Source organism: Enoplosus armatus, chromosome 7 (genome assembly GCF_043641665.1).
Source record: "Enoplosus armatus isolate fEnoArm2 chromosome 7, fEnoArm2.hap1, whole genome shotgun sequence".
Taxonomy (NCBI): domain Eukaryota; kingdom Metazoa; phylum Chordata; class Actinopteri; order Centrarchiformes; family Enoplosidae; genus Enoplosus; species Enoplosus armatus.
The window spans coordinates 12,648,247-12,665,736 of NC_092186.1; the positions used below are offsets into that span (position 1 = coordinate 12,648,247).

A 17,490-nucleotide genomic window follows, 5' to 3' on the forward strand; every position below is an offset into this window, starting at 1 on the left:
ATAGTAATCTTAGTGTGTGTCTTTGTTTTTATTTCTCTGTATGTTTAACACAGGAAACAGGGCTGGTTGTGATGACAGATATGGTGAGTTTAAACCACCGGCAGAGTGGAGGCATGTACACAGACGAGGCCGTTCCCGCCTTCCAGCCGCATACCTCCACCTTAGTGGCTGCCATGCCCTCTCGACCCACGACCAGGTAAAGGACCTATTATAGAGAGGTCACAGGTAGTGCCTGGGCATCAACTAACCACTTGAACTCTGAGATGCCTAAAAATGCAAGTATTGTCCTCTTCCAGCTGTGTGGCTCTTAGAAAACTCAGAAAGTCCATGATTTTTTATCTAAAAGTTAATAAAACAAGTTACTGAATATAAACGTACAACAAGGTTAACTATATGTCACCAGAGAGACTCTTTAATAGATTAAAACTATGGCCTGTCTCTGTTAGGATGGCCTTTATGTGTTAGGATTGCCTCTCTAACCATCAAGGGTCCCTGTATTTGAATGCATTACTTTTTAAATTCTCCTGTTACTTATTCCACTCTCCTTAATGCTGGATGGTGGAAAACAATTATTGATGACTGGACCACACACAGTTACTTTTCTGAAAACAATGAATTTGAAAGCAAACCCATGAGAGAGCAATAATTAGCTAATGCACCCAGGAACTATATTCTAGTAACACACATTTCAGTTCCATTTGTCATTCTTGGGTTGAATAAGGTCTCCAAAATGAATAATAGACAAGCAGAGAAAAACATTAGCTTTGTTAGTTTGTCCGTATTTTAGCTCTGCGTTCCCTAACACTTCTCATTCTGGTAATGAACATTAAACACATGACGTGACTTATCGAATGTCAGCATGGAATTCAGAATAATACATTTTCCAATTATGTGTGTGTTTTTTTATTGTGAGCAGCTGAAGCCTCTTATTGATGTCAGCTTGTGTTTTGGTTGCAGAGCAGAGAAGCGTAGGCGTACATTTTTCCCAGAGACTTGGGTGTGGCACTGTCTCAACGTCAGGTATTTAAATCTTTATATAAATATTTCACTTGTGTATGTGTGTGTGTGTGTGTCTGTTACATGCTTATGGTTAGATATATCAGGTGCACCAGATTGCGTGCACTTCCCTGGGATTTAGTCACAATCTAAAACATTTAGTAGAGCAGAGAAGTGGAGAGGAGAGCAGACATACAAAGCAAAGAGCAAACATACTAAAAGCTGTAAGGATGAAACAGAGACAGGAAGCAAAAGGAGAGAAACCTTAATGGAGTGGAAGAGGAGATGAGAGCAGGGTAGAACAGAAAGAGTAAAGAGAAACAGAGATGTGAAGAGAAGAATATAGGTAAGCAGAAGAGGAAACATTGAAGAGAAGATGGGACGTAAGGATAAGAAAGGAAAGGAAAGAGCGAAGATGAGAGCTGGTAGTGAGAAGGGAGAAATGGGAGAGGAGAGGAAAGGTGCGAGTCGAGCCTGTGTGTGAGGAGACTGATGTTCCATCACTCCAGCAGCGTCCAGCGTTTCCCCCCTCTGGGTGTGAATGTGCCTCATTTAAACTGGGCGATCTTGGAACGGACTGTCACTTTCTCAACAGCTCCTTCCATTCATTTTCAGCCAATATAAATGGACTGCCCATAGATTTCCATATGCTTGATTCCTTTGGATGGGACTTCAGCTCTGCCTAATTTCCTGTGAAGTGCAAGAGATTTCCCTTAAAAAGTCTATTAAAGTGGATTTTGGGCAACTTTGATCAAAAGGAATGGCGTACATGCAGTTTTTCAAGTTTATTATGCCCTGTGACAGTTTGCCAAGACCAACATTAAATATGAGTTGCCAACAGTGATCTCAGCCCATTTCATTCAAAGAAACAGATCGGGTCAACACCTGACTGTCCCTCACACCTATCCGTTTTAGAGTGTTTGCTGTAGTTACATTGGTGCAGGTGTTGATGTTGACACAGGTGTTGCTGACATAAAGTAATCTACAGTGTTTCATCAAGCCCGTCCTTGTAGTCTGTGCCTTTTTTATTGCTTGTGTTGTATAAAACCTTGAAAGGATGCTAAAATCTTTTTACTTTACTGTCCAATTAAGTTTGCCACTCAAGTTGTTGATGTGTCACTTACAGCTCTGATACCGGGGAAGCTGAGCTGCGATTGGATGTGCCGGATTCAATCACCACATGGGTGACAGAAGCTGTCGGCCTGTCAGAGGAAAAGGGTCTGGGCTTGGCGAAGAGAGCGGAGCTTCGTACCTTCAAACCCTTCTTTGTTGACTTCACGTTGCCCTACAGCTTAATCAGAGGGGAGCAGACCAAAGTTCCCCTCACTGTCTACAACTACCTGCCAACCTGTTCTGAGGTAAGATGATGAATGAGAGGGCAATGGGACAGGAAACAAGTTACTTTTCCACAGGCTCATCAGCAGTTGCCTTCACACAGTACAAACTTTACACTTTCTGAAAATGGAAAGAGTACCACTTCTTTACACTGATACAGCTTAAATGGCCATACTCATGCATTGCATTTTTAAGCCCATCACCTACAAAGTTTGTGCCTTTTACATTACTATTAACCATTTTCCAAAGAGTCAGAAAGTGTGGTGTCACGATGACAACTGGCAACTGAGTTTTATGTCATTAGCTGTGACATAATTGCATATTTTAATATGCTGATTTGGATATTTTTTCTTCTGTTCTGATGTTTGAAAATGTTACATAAAACATAGTTAATGTAAATGTTGTCAGATTTTTTTAATATGGTGAAACATCATTAAAAACACACAATAAATGAACAATGATATGACCTATCTTGCAGCACTCTTGGCCCATCCTCAAGCACCCCCCTTTAATCCATCAATTTTCTGGCACTTATACGGGTCCAGATCACGTTAACTTAATCAATTATATCATTAGAATTATTGTTATAAACTGATGGGAAATACTAAAAAAATGGGATGCAATAATAAATAATTCTAGGCCATATTATCCCTACTGGTTTTCCATCATAGTTTCATACTTTGACTGGTATGACGGTGATGGATTGCATTCTATATGGTATTAAAAAGGTCTTAAAAAGTCTCAAATTTAACTTGGGTGACATCTGGGTGGACAGCATGTACATTATGATGTCATTTCTGCATTACTTGTCAAGCTCCTCACGAGTGTTTGAAGTGAGGACTGTGGATCACTGAGAAGACACAAAGCATCTTCCAGGTGCTGGAAACACATGATGTGCTTTACAGGTGATTGGTTAAAACATGCAAACCACTGTGATGGTCCTTTTTTTTTCAGAACCGTTATGATGTCAAAACAATATGATAAACGAGACGAGGCTTGTTATGGAATAGCTGTAGGTAGGCCCAGGGGTGCTGAGGGATTGGGAATGGTGGCCAAAGGAAGCGCAGGTTTGTAATGTGAAGATATGAGATTGGCCCAGAAGTATGTTTTAGTGCTCAGTTTGAATAGCCCTCTAAGCTCTGTCTTGGCCTTAAATGGGTCCATCCTGCGCTCCACACAGATGACATCATGATGTTTGCAGATGAGCCTGTTAAATGGCTTGTGCGTGTGCTGCCCTGATGTCATGTTAGGTGAATATGCAAACCAGTGTAGCCCTTCCTTTGATGTCCACCCCAGCAACATGTGATTCTTATATTTTCTGCTCAGTTATTTACGACTTGTGGCGTGTGGATAAAGAACAGTTAAAAGATCCCTCTGCATTACATTGAGCCCTCTGTGAAAATTGGACGATGAGTGGAACTTAATCCTTCAGGGAGCTTGAGAAGCATGAGTCAGTCAGCATGGAAAATTCACAATGTGATTTAAAAATTCTCCCTCGCTTTCAGAGCTTTGAGGAGAACACGCTATATGAGGGAGGGGCGTGCCGGCAGAAATGATGTCATTGTAGCCTGTCAGAGGAGATCAATTGCCTCTGATTTGTCTCTTCCTCTCCTCTCCTCTCACAGGTCCATGTTAAAGTCTCAGTTCCGAAAGGCATAAAGTTTGTTGGACACCCTGGAAAGCACCACCTTACCAGGAAGAAGTGTGTTGCTCCTGGAGAGGCTACACCTACATCGATCGTACTGTCTTTCACTGAACTGGGGTCAGCAAACATCACAGGTACCATAGAATGAATCAAATTAATAACAATAACTATATCCAGCATGAATGAGGATTCTTGATTTCTCTATCGAAAATGGTATTTTATATACTTGTATAGGCAGGGTGATAGGGTCTTAACATGATCATGTTTCTAAAAGATTTTTCCATTTAGAGACATTTTCTCATGTAATGTTATGCCACTGCCGTGGCAGTTGCATGGCAAAGGTCATAGGGCAAATTCAGGTAAGTCGGCCAGATGTCAGATATTTTATCACCATTCACAACATATGCATTATCTCTGGTCAGTATAATAGATAAAATGAACAGTTGTATTATTATGACAAATAGAAACAAAGGAACTTACAACTTAAAAGCTTTTATGTCCCACAATCCCTTTTGAAGGTATGCCTCAGGGTTTTAGTGCTCATGTAAACAATACAGATTAGACTGTGCTGCATCATGGAAATAGTGTTACTGTTATTTGAATTGTTAAGCGGCGTGGCACTTACAAAAAAATTACAAAAAAAATTCAGCCTTTCACCAGGACGTCAGTGCCCTCAGTGTGATGCCTTACAAAAAGCCAAGCCTTTGACTTAAAAGAGCTCTGCTGGCCAAGGAGCTGAGCTGTGTGTGATCTGGTCACCCACCCAGAGTTACAAACAGTCCCCTCCAGAGCACATGTGAGAACAAAGCAGGCCAGCAGTGGGGGAGCAACCAGAGCTGTGCTGTGACACTCAGTGGCATGTTGATGAGTTTGCAGGTCACTGACGGTCAATGGGCCCCCCATGGCCCCACTCCTAGTCCCCTGGCCCCTTGTGTTTCCCTCTCAGTACACACACACAAAGAGACGCCACTGGCACAGGGCCACATTTCCAATGTGCTCCCCAGCAAGAGAACTGGGAGTCCTCTTACAGACATGTTTGTCCTGTGTAACATATGTTGATGTCCACAAGTGACATTAGAGATATAGCCTCATACAGGTATTAGTGATTTTTGACTTCACAAACACATTTATATGTTTTCCCCAAATCCCTTGACAACATTATTATGATATATATATTTTATTATCACAACTACCAAGCAACTCTAGGAAGACAGATTTAAAAGACTTGGGCACACAGGAGACAGCTGCCCATCAGCTTTTTAGCAACCAGGACAGTCTTGTCCTCCCTCAGCCCTACTATCACCATTTTATTTAATAACACGTACTGCATATAAACCTGGGCAATAACACAAACATAAACTTCCTCTGACTGGGAAAAACCTTTAACCCTTGTGGCTTTGGAGAGCAATACAACTTGAGCATGTTCTTCAGGTTATTTAGGGAGCTAGCCACTGGCTTGGGGGCGACACTCCACAGACATACTAGACAACCAAAAAGGGTGTTGTTGTGCCGTGACGTAGCTCATTCTGTTCTCTGCTGCCCCGATAGCCCGTGCTATTGCCTACAGTGAACCGAGCTGCTGTTCAGACGGACTCCAGACAGGCAAAACAGGCAACGACATGGACGAAAGAAGGACCCCAATTGGCCTGGACTACGTCCGTCGGACTGTCCAGGTGGAGGTAAGATCGCTGATATTGATCAATGTCACTTGATAGAGAAGACTGCTTTATATATTGTATTTATTCAACATATTTTGTGAGATAATCTGCCAGAACCTTTTTTATTTATATATTTATCCCACTTTTCCTCTTTCTTTCACGTTCCTTCTGTGTCTTCCTTCCACTCTCCTTGTAGCCAGAAGGCCTGCCCAGAGAATACACCTACAGCGTCTTCTTCTGTCCCAACGGTCAGTGCGGATATATTTTACTGACATCATTTTCTGTAATTTTTCTGGAGACCAGTGGGTGATCATAGTAATTTCATATATTAAATTGATTTATGCATCATGTCTGGACTAGTACACTGTCAATACAGTCAATTTCACTAAACCTAAGTGCCTGAGTGTATTTCATATGTCCATTCTCAGAGAGAATCCACATTTCCACCCCCAACAAATATGAGTATCAGTATGTGAAAAAGCCGGCCAAGATGAACCAGTTCCAGGTGGCAGTGAAGACCCACAACGATGCCCATTTTGCCCTCTCTGCCAGCCCCCATGATAGTGCAGAGATGCTAGAGATCGTACTTGGGGGAAGGCAAAACACTCGCTCCTGGATCTCCTTGGGCAAGATGGGCGAGCCCCTGGTCAGTGCCTCCACACCAGGCATCCTCTCCTGGGACGAGTTCCGCAGCTTCTGGATCAGTTGGAAGGGAGGCGTGGTACAGGTAAGGAGATACAGGAAATGTAGAAGAAAATATTGTTCTATTAAGAAAACATCTAATGCTTTACTTAGTGGTTGGATGAATATATTTATTGATTTAGTGTGCTAGATTGGGAACAATTGATCGACTGTTGAGTGAGTGAACAGATGAGTACATAGAATGATGAAATATCCTCCACCGACAAGTGCAACAGATTTGTGTTCAGATCATAAGTGGATGCTCTCAACACAGAGAGAAGAGAGTGAAAGAGACTCAGCAGGCCATGGGGTCTGTGTGTTAGGAGGACTGGCGCCACTTTTACTGGCGTGCCTTCCTGTAAGGTCACGCTTAACGGGCTGATGTCACTGAGGACACCCAGTGATCCATGGCCTGGTGCTCGCATGGCACTCTCTGGCTGGCACACTGCTCCCCAGCCCCAGCATTAGCCTCGCACCATTCACCAAAGGCAGCAGTTAAAAGCCTGCATATTACAGCCAATAGGGTACGTTTATATTTTGGGGGGACGGTGGCATTTTGGGTTGGATGAGCTGCGGGGCTCTGCCTCGCATGGCCTGTGGTTTAATGTGATTACACAATGAAACTCTAGTACCAGAGAGGAAATGTGCTCTACATGGGTCTGTTTGTGTGTTTGTGATTGTGTGTGGGAGGTGAGTGAATCGCACTGGCATCACCAACACTTGGCAGAAGGACATTATTAGTTCTCCGTACGAGGGAGTCCAAAAAAAGCACCAGTTGCTTCCGAAAGTGGGTTCACGGATTTGTAGTGTTTTCTTGTTGACTACTGTGTATTTGTGTACTCAACACAAACAAAATGCAATACGACAGATGGACTGTTAATTACAAATGTGCATTCTTCCAGAAGTGTTTACCTTCAGCCTGTCTGCATTACTCCCTCCAGGTTGGCCATGGTTTACATCCATCCAATGAATCAGTGATCCTCCAGTGGGCAGCCCAATTCTCAGCACAGGTTTGACTCTTTTATGGCATCTATATACTAGTTGCAATAATTTATCTTTAGCGATCATTTAAAAAAACAATTTGTTTGGTCATTCAGGTGCGCCACATAGGCTTCTCAACAGGCTGGGGCTCAGTTGGGGAGTTTAAGATCTGGAGGAAGGAAGACTCTGATGAGAACCACAATGAAGCCTTCACTCTGGGGGTCCCACACAACATGGTGCCAGGATCTGAGAGGGCCACTGCATTTATGATTGGTAAACTTGTTTATGTGTGCATTCTTACAAATATTACTGTGTGCAAGAAACATTTACTTATCTGTTATTTCCACAATAGTCTTATCTACATCCTTAAAGCTTTAGCTTTGATGAGTAAAGCTTGCATTTGAATGAAACTAAAACACATTTTGCAATGTGAATAAGTATTGTCTGTGTGTTTGTGTGCACCTGTATCAGGGGATGTGATGGGGCCAACTCTTAATAACCTGGACAAGCTGTTGCGGCTGCCCTTTGGATGTGGGGAGCAGAACATGATCCACTTTGCCCCCAATGTCTTTGTTCTCAAGTACCTGCAGAAGACCAGGCAGCTCAGCCCCGAGGTCGAAAATGAAGCGACTGACTACCTGCTGCAAGGTAGAGAAACTGCAACCCAACCACATTCTGCTTTTCATAACACGTTGCACCCTTAGACCAAACGTTTTATGCAAACCTATCCCAGTGGGATAAAGATGGCCTCCTCACTAAGCTTTAGAAATAGTCTTTTGCTCTCTTTTTTGTGGTATGGATAAGATGTCCAGCAAAATGTTCAAAACGTAAGTATGTTTATTTAATTCATACAAACTGTTATCTCGGACTACTTACTTTGGACAAACCTGAGTCAGTGATCCGATATTTGATTTCGGTACCACAAATTCCACCTGTCTGGGCCACTGGTCAGATAACTGATTACTTGTTTACCTGAAGATGCGCTACATTCCCTAAATCCTGCTAACCAACCTCCAGTTAGCTAGCAGCTGTTTAAGTAGAGGAAACAAAAGCATCAATTAAGCTCTCAGAGCGTGCCATGAATCAAATCCCTTCTGGCCCGGCTGTGTGCAAAGTGAGTTAATGCTGAGCGGAAGGAATGCGTTCTAATTGTTGGCAAGTTGTATACTGTTGTTGGGTTTTCTGGAAACTATTGGAGTGAAGTTTACCTTGGATAATGGGTTTTGTTTGTGGAACGTGGATTTCTTGACAGAGGAGCCCTGGCCTGGCTGGCACTTAAAACTTTGGATCATGGCTTGGAACATGAAGCTGGATGTTGTTACTCAGAGTTACCCAGACCAGTCTTTTCTCCACCTCCTCTGTTTTCTCCACTTACCCTCACAAAGACTCACTCACCTTCAGTAACTCTGAAGTAATGCTGTACCAGGGACCGGCCATTGGATGTAAAAGAGTTGTGCTCAAGCCTTGGACAGGTGGCAAAGTTCAAGTTCAAGTTATATATTTGAGTTATTCTTGCCATCCTGAGATTGGAGAAGACATTGAGGCGGACCTTGAGCTGGCAGAATGGGCTTCTCCCACCAATTTCTGTTGGGGAGATTGAGAGGAATTGTTAAAATGTGTAAGGAGCCTCAGGATCCCAAAAGAATTCGAATGTGTAGAAGAAAAGGTAGTAGTTTTCAAAAATATGTTTACACTCTCATCGAAGCACCACATACCTTATAAAGTCACAGGTTTTGCCTCATTAAAAGTGGGAATTCAGCTGCTGGGCTGTATAAAGTACAGGAACAAACATGCTATGATTTCCATATTAACCAAATGTTTTTACAAAATAAGTGGCACAGCATGGAGCACCTGTACATCTTTGCACAGTTATTCCATTTCAATTGCACAATTACAATTACAAACGACCAGTGAAAAGCGCTTTCGTCATGTGTGCAAGAACCGCAGGGACATGTCCAAGCACACTTGACATTTTCGTACGTATATGCAGGCGCAGCTCGCTCTGCACAAAAGAGTTGGGTGAAGTTCACCATTCCTCACGTCATTTGCATGCAGCTCATTGCACCCCTCTCCCCAATTTTGCACCACGTGCACTGCATGAAAATACCAAATACATGGCCAAAGAGCATTTCAAGGACAGGAAGATACCACATGTTGAAGTGCTGCTTTTGCCAGTCTTTGCACCACTTTTAAAAAGTGGTGTGGTAACAGAGTTCAGTCTCACCTTGTTGCTTCTCATTGACACATGATGAAAGAATACAGTTTACTTTAAAATCATTATCATCATGAGTTCACCTCTTGCGGTTAGTGTACATTTATCCCATTAAATACAGTGTGTGAGGATCCTATGGAAAGCTTTTTTGAGCAGTGGCAGTATCTGCAGTGATGGATAGGGAAAATGTTCAGTTGACAGGTTCTTTACAACCTAATTTTGGTAATTTCTCCGCAATTTTGAAGGACTATTTCTTGCTGAAAGTGCTCTCACACCACCTCTCTCATTCCATATTCTTATCCAGGCTACCAGAGACAACTGACCTACAAACGGCAGGATGGATCCTACAGTGCCTTCGGAGAGAGGGATTCCTCTGGCAGTATGTGGTAAGTCATTGAAGGTGTAGCTGTTAAAGTTTACACAACTCATACCAGCCAAAAGATGCTTTGCTGTAGCCACATTCTTCAGCTTGAACTGGGACATAGGTTTCTGGCCAAGAAGTTCTTATCGGCATCTCAGTGTGCTGCTCTCAAATTAATCTATTCCTGTTGATGTGTTTAAATCACCGGTGAGTGTTTATTTCATGTTTACACACCGTGGGGGCAGGCAGAACCATCTCATGGTATTTATAAAACTGAAATCAACGCGCTCAATGGGGAGCTCCACTGCTTGCATTTTGAGGCCCACGCACAACGTGCATACCTCTGGTTGATTTATGAGCTCAGGTGGGTATTATGATATTTAATAGAGCTAACACTGTGAAACAGCAGGTTACATAAACGACAGAGAATCATAAACAAACTGCATAATTGGATCCCTGAGGTAGGCAAAGCTGTCAAGATTTATTTGCAATTAATCAGGGTTCATATCCGTGGCACTGAGTGGACCCATGCTGCTTTGGCCCCACAGACGAGCTCTTAATGCCACTATTGGAGACAGTGTTATAAGTTGTCTGGAGCCAATTCACCAAATGGCTCTCTACCTTTTTTTGACATGGCCTAGAAAATAGAAGTGGTGCATGCCTCTTAATGACTCACTACCTGGGTGTAATTGGTAACATTAAACTGCTATGGAAACCTTGAACTCTTCCTGTGTTGACTGTGAGAGGATATGAGGATGTAACAGGCAGAGTTTTGGAGTTTTCCTTGGCGCCCAGGGCAACAAGTGTGGGTTGTGGGCACGACTTAGATGGTGAACCCTCAGTAAACCTGCATCAGACACTTTATGAATCCATCAACAACATGTTTGCATCCAAAACAAGCTCCGCTTTTGTTTTAGTTCCAGAGTTCACGAGTAGAGCAGTGCATTTACAGCCTGCTTAAAAGCTCCCGCAATGCAGTGTTAATGTATTCCAGCTTGTAAAAATGTATCTGAGTGGAAATTGACAGGATCTAATGAAAAGACTGAACATAATGACAAGGGCTGGCTGTAATGGTTTGGTGTGCAGTGCTGACTGTCTCTGATGCCAAGGCTGTTAACACTGCAGGCTGAAAGTTCACTGACTTGATGTAATTCAGAAGCAGGGAGACACTGACGAGGACTGATAAGGGCAATAGAGTATGTTTTTCATGTTGAGTTGAATGAGAACTGCCTGAAACACAGACTGAAGGGAACAGTGTTGGGTGTGGGTTTGTGCATACATGTGTGGGTTTTTATTGCCATACTTGTGAAGACATTTCATTGACTACATTCATTTCCTAACCACCGACCCCAAGTGTTTTAACCCTTTAACTACATATCTAACTGTAATCTTAATTTAAACAGTAACCATAATCCCATACTTGAAGTATAAATTGGGATTTGGATGTTCCCTTCCATCTTATACCATGATCATCAGCAACCCTAATGAAGTTAAACTAAAAAATTGCTCCCTCCTTACATAATTATTTTTAAGAGTGGGGCAGTTCTTTTTTTCATTTTCTCTGACAGTCTCAGTCCTTGGCTCTACATGTTGAGGCTGGCATGGCATTTGTGTCTGCCCAAAGACTGATCTGACAGCGTTAGCAGGGTTGGGGGGCTGAATACCAGAGATTGAAAGAGCTGATATCTGCTGCTGTATTAACCTAATAGCTATTTCCAGTCCTATGCCAAACTGGCAAGCCAATGTTTCTTTCTTTCTTTCTTTTCTTTAGCTATAAAAGAGGTGTGTATTTGTAATAATAGCAATCTATAGTATATATGTTCACCAAATATTAAGTCATGCAGGTTTGTGACAAAGCTATCATCAGACTTCAATCCTTAGAATAAAAAAAAACATTTGCTTGCATTTTACTGGTGTCTTGATTGAATATACCAGTTTGGTTGCAGTAGTAGCAGCATTAGCACCTAATCCATCATTTCAGCTTCAACAGCCTCATGGCAGCTACCCCTAACCCTAAACTGTCATAGAAATATGTTGGCATAATCAAGTTTAATCTAAGTTTAAGTGATAGACATCTGGATGTTTTCCAAAACAACACACCAGCAACATCTCAACATTTGAAGGCAAGATTGCTTAAACAGTAGTGGGTAACACTTTTCTCATAACATTCCCCTTTAAGCTTGTCAACCTAGGCTTTATCACGTAGCACACCCATGTATTGTCTTTAAAAAAAAAATCTTCAGATCTACCCTTTGAAGCACCGAGCTGGATAAAGGTAGCTCAGAGAGGAGATTTGGAAGTGGGAATTCAGAAAATAGGAGAAAGAATAAGGGAGGGGGAGTATCCGGAGAGGGTGACCCCAGCCAAGGGGCAGAGTGGTGGAAGTGAGTCTGTCTAGTGCTTCCTTCCTTCCCCAAACTAAATCATAGTTATGCTTTCCAGTACCTTTCCCTGGGGCCCGACATTTAGAGCTGGTGACACAATATTACTTAACATTATAAAAATTCCAACAGGCTTGTGGCTTCATCCTTGGTTTTGTCTCTGGGGAGGAATAACGTGCAGGTTCCAGCCAGGGAAGATTTAATGTTTCGCTTTATGAGAGCAAGGTTCTTTATTTTCCGTACTCATCTCCCCCGGTGCCCTTTCTTGGATTGTGCTCTCACTTACGAGCTGTGTTGAGAAACTAGAGCACGACCTGTTTGTTTATTTCTTCATTTCCATCTTGTGTTTCTGTCTTTTTTATGGTAAGCAGCTTGCCTCATCCTATAAGTCAGTTGTGGTCAGGGGCGCTGTACTGGAATGTCTTGCTGTCACTGAGGAGTTGTTGGCCAAAGACTGCAGCTTTTCCACCACTACCGGGAGGTCTGTTGTTTATGGATGAGTGTGTGTTTATTAGCTCAGCCGTGTCCCCCGGGGCTGACCTTGGCCTTTCTCCGTGGTTCCCCTGGTCCTTCTCCACCATGGCCCACTAAAACCACGGCTCATAAACTTGCAGTTGCACTCCCAGATTCACAACCTTTGTCCCTGGGATCCGTGTTTGTATAAGTTGCGGAATGCTTTTGGGGAATCTCCAACATACATGCAGAAAGATGCATGTTTGGCCTGTGTGAGATTTCACATTCTCAATGGCCACAGCTGCCGCATCCTGTAGCAGTGATCAAACCCTGCCACACCCATCTCCTCCCCTCCTCACTTCCTTTCTTTTTTCCATGTCCTCAGTTCCGTCTATACATACCCGTTCTTTCTCCTTCTATCTTTGAGAAAAACATCCCTCCATCTACATTCTTCTCCATCAGCCCCCCTCCCCCTCTCTATCTTTGACAAAAACATCCCTCCATCCACATTCTTCTCCATCAACCCCCCCGTTGACAGATTGAAATAGTGTGACTGTTTGGAAAACTTCTCACTCTGTTGAAAAAGTGATTGTCGTCAAACTCTTGATAGTTAAGTATTTTTCGGGATTTGCCAGTGCATGTTTTAAAGGATCTTGGATATCTCTCCTCTCTTATCTCCTTCCCCTTGCCTTCCCCTCGCCCATCTTCATCTGTCTCATTCCTCCACCTCCATCTCTCCTTCCTCTAGGCTGACAGCATTTGTGCTTAAGTCCTTTGCCCAGTCTCGGGGTTTCATCTTCATTGACCCAGAGGAGCTTCGCGCGGCCAAGTCCTGGCTCATCAAACATCAGCGAGATGATGGCTCCTTCCCGGCCATGGGACGCATCCTCAACAAAGACCTGCAGGTAGGCTTGTGTTTTGTTGGATGTGGGGTGGGAGTGGGGTTAAAAGCAGGAACAAACGAAATGAATCTACATCCCTCTGTATATTTATATTTTTAGTGTGTTCATGTGTGAGGTGAAAGCTATTGTTGTCAGACCTCCATCTCACCAAGCTTAAAAAGGCCTGGAGAAATTTGTGCCCAAAAGTTGTTGGGCAAAATAAGCAAAAGTATTTACACTGGGGGAAAACTGAAGGCTGAGGTGTTGTTTGCTAAGATACCTTTTACTGAGGCGGGCATTTTCAAACTCAATGCCAACCCCATAGCTGCCCCAGAATTTACATGATTTAATGAGATTAATTTTTGGATGAAATATTCTTATAAGACTTATTGTTTCAAGTTTATGAGATGGAGGTGTCTCCATCGTGGAATTAACTGAAAGCTAATGTGTGCTTTTGTCCACAGGGAGGGATCCATGGGAAGATCTCACTTACAGCCTATGTGGTAGCAGCTCTTTTGGAGACGGGGATAACCACAGAGGTAAGCAGTCAGACAAAATAGCGTGTCACTGCAGTCTGTGCCACTCCATCACGGTCACTGCTCAGTGTTTAATGTGATGGTCCTTTAAAAAAAACAAGTCCAAATGTTCCACTTTGCCTGGTCTGTCACCTTCAGCAGTTGCAGTGGTGTAAAAAATGGATTCATGATGTCAGCGGGTTAAAAGGAGCCTTTTAATCATCAAGAGCAACACATAGTGCGCTACCTGTCCCTCATGAACTACTTACTCCTGTAGCCCATCCTACCAGCCCGCTGTGAATTTAAGTACAGGTCGTGTGTGGACGTATCTCTGCATTCCTGATAGTTGTGAAGATGGATGTGCTGGCAGTCAGCCTACTCATATTTGTTATGCCCTAGTGCTGCTAATCTAATATCTAATCACGTTTTGGACTACATCAAAAGATTCAGACTGACGTGCAGAGACAATTACGTTCCGTGAAAGACACCTCGGTCACATTCCTCCCTATCTCCTCTCTGCCTTTTCCCTTCTTGCTCTACTTTTCTCTGTTTTTCTTCACTCTCTCACTAATAGTCATCCTCAATAATTAAACATCATATGTGCTGTTCAGTCACTAAAAGACATGGGAAAAGGAAGAGTTACACCATAATTCTGGTGAAATCACCCTCAGCGTGCATTGCGTACTCTGGCAATATGACAGCCTCTAAACCTCTAATTGTTTTTGTCTTTGCTCTCCATTTGTCCACATAGTTGACTCTTTATTTAGCATTTCTTCTCCCTGGCTCCTCTTCATCCATCTCCCCCCACCTCCCTTCCCTCTGCTATCTATCCCAAAGGGCTTCTTCTGAGAGTCTGTCCTTTTACAACTGATAAAAACTGAAGAGGTATCCTTCACATCAAAGCAGAACCTTCAACCCCCCTCCAATTTCACTTAATTAAAAGATGACTGCTGCAATTACAGTGAGTGGCTCTGGAGGCCTATCATCTCAGGGATGAGAGGGAAGGTCACATCTGCATGAGATGAAAGTCAACTCTCAACTTTTTAATGGCCAAAATGAATGTTTATTCAATAATTCCAACTGAGCAGAGGAGACGGCTGTGAGTTTGGACAAGGCAGTCTCTAAACAGTTGAACACACACAAAGAGATGATGATGATGTGTGTGTGTGTGTGTGTGTGTGTGTGTGTGGAAAAGGTATGCCAAAGGTCAGGTCATGTAAGAGGCATATCTGATAAAACACACTGTATCTTCTATTGTACCATAAACTACAGACTTTGTTGACAGTGCGTAGTTTTGACAGTCATTATGTAGCAAATCAGTGTACTTTTCCATTTTTTTTGGAAATGTTAAAGTTGAAAATTGCACAAATACATAGTACAAAACATTTTTGAAGACTGTCCATGGAGCCATGACACCACCATTCACAATGTTCAGTTTTATCAGCTGAGAATGATTGTTACATAGCAGGACAGTTTCCAACACCACATTTAAAAATCCTAAATAGAACAATAAGGTTATATGTATTTATATATTTATTTTATATATTTTGGTACCTCCATGATAAAGCAAAGCATAAGTATTGAATGATGCTTTATTGTTTTAAACAGTTACTCAAAAATGGGGAAAAAAAAGACAGCATTTTGACTGCAGGTTTGAATAGCAGATTATCACCTGTGGGAGAAGAAATATACTCACATTTGTCCAGGCATGCACATTTTCTAGCAAATATACCATATTAGACTAAACTAACTAAATTCAAAGAAAAATTCCACTTTTAAAGAGTCCACCTGGGTCATGTCTTGTAAGCTATTGATCATTTCTATTATCACATGTTCATTTGTGTTCTTATGTGCTGTCCCGTCTGGTGCAGGAAGAGAAGGTGGCGGTGGCCAAAGCCAAGGATTTCCTGGAGAGCAACACCTACTCTGCCGATGACCCGTACACCACGGCGCTGTCTGCATACGCCTTGGCTCTGCTGCGCAGCCCTTACGCCCCGCTGGCTCTGCGCCGCCTCAACCACATGGCCATCACACAAGGTACTGCCACACTCATCACTGTGAGCAACACAATCAGCTGGAGGTTCATTCACTCAGATGAGTTCAGATTAGTCATCTGGACAACAGATGTTTTACCAGGTGACAAACAAAGACTAGATGTTGAATGAAAGTGTTCTGTAACAATAACATAAGTGCACCATAAGAAAAAGTCACAGTGAGATATATTGAAATGTAGAAATATATGGCTTATATACAGATTTATAGTTAAAGGCTCCTGTCCTACAGCTGCTTGCAGTTTGAACAAGCAGGCAGGCACAAGCTATAGGACAGAAAAGACTGTGAAAGAGGCTGCTGTAGTCCTCAGCAGTAGTTCAGTCCACGCCTCCCTCCCTCCCTTTCCCCCTCTGTTTCTTATCTCACTGTTGGTTTCCTTTGACCATTTCCTTCTCTTCCTCTTGACTGAAACTTTCTGCAAGTTTTGGCAGATTTGACCAAGTTTAGGGGAACACAACAATGTTCTTACTTGATCACCATAATCCTATTCCCCAAGTACAATGAAGGCGCAGGGCTTGGTTGCATAGTTGCTGAAAGATTCAGACAATTAGGATATTGACACAATGAGTCATATGATACAGGATGCCGCCCCTGCGCCCTCTCTGTCTTCATCTCACTTTGTCCTTATAGATGGACTCACCCACTGGAGTCTGACTGGCAGCACTATGACAGATGAGGACACTTTCATGGGCTTCAGCGATGGCCTCTCTCAGTCAGGTATACTGCATTATTGAATTTACAAACCACACAGATCTGATCGTCTGATTCCCCAAAATAAAATGCAGATGAAGGATCTTTATAATTCATTCTTGTTTGTTCCCAGTGGTGTCAGCAGAGGTGGAAATGACAGCCTATGGTCTTCTGACCTACACCCTCCTGGGGGATGTGGCTTCTGCTCTGCCTGTGGTCAAATGGCTCTCCCAGCAGAGGAATGCCTTGGGTGGCTTCTCCTCCACACAGGTATCCCTGTTTCTCTGACTTCTCTTGTCTTTTGGTTCAGCCTCTTGTTGCAGAATAAAATGATTCAAAAAGACAATAAGACAGTTTTCCCAGTTGTTCTCTTTTTGATAACTCAGCAGTTAGTGTTCAAAACTGTCAACTGCCTGCTGTAGTAAAACTGATGTTACGTTAAGTAGATTTTTTTTTCTTAAACCCCATGTGCAGGACACGTGTGTAGCTCTGCAGGCTCTGTCGGAGTACGCCATCCTGTCCTATGTTGGAGGGGTCAACCTCACCATCTCACTGGCCTCCACCAACCTCGACTTCCAGGAAACCTTTGAACTCAACAGGGACAACAAGAAACTCCTTCAGAGTGCCAAGGTAATCACATCCATGGAAA

General features: G+C 42.9%; 1 protein-coding gene across 1 annotated transcript in view; it reads left to right on the top strand.

Annotated features, from left to right (window-relative positions):
• The window catches only part of cpamd8 (C3 and PZP like alpha-2-macroglobulin domain containing 8), a 40,918-nt gene that overhangs the window by 10,507 nt on the left and 12,921 nt on the right, over positions 1-17,490 (top strand). The window contains exons 18-34 of the mRNA XM_070908502.1: positions 54-196; positions 958-1,020; positions 2,123-2,354; positions 3,957-4,110; positions 5,525-5,655; positions 5,831-5,882; positions 6,063-6,361; positions 7,257-7,325; positions 7,413-7,569; positions 7,768-7,944; positions 9,813-9,894; positions 13,452-13,608; positions 14,049-14,123; positions 15,971-16,136; positions 16,782-16,868; positions 16,975-17,111; positions 17,316-17,471. Of these exons, the coding sequence (XP_070764603.1) occupies positions 54-196; positions 958-1,020; positions 2,123-2,354; positions 3,957-4,110; positions 5,525-5,655; positions 5,831-5,882; positions 6,063-6,361; positions 7,257-7,325; positions 7,413-7,569; positions 7,768-7,944; positions 9,813-9,894; positions 13,452-13,608; positions 14,049-14,123; positions 15,971-16,136; positions 16,782-16,868; positions 16,975-17,111; positions 17,316-17,471 (2,337 nt within the window). The remainder of the gene's footprint in view (positions 1-53; positions 197-957; positions 1,021-2,122; positions 2,355-3,956; positions 4,111-5,524; positions 5,656-5,830; positions 5,883-6,062; positions 6,362-7,256; positions 7,326-7,412; positions 7,570-7,767; positions 7,945-9,812; positions 9,895-13,451; positions 13,609-14,048; positions 14,124-15,970; positions 16,137-16,781; positions 16,869-16,974; positions 17,112-17,315; positions 17,472-17,490) is intronic.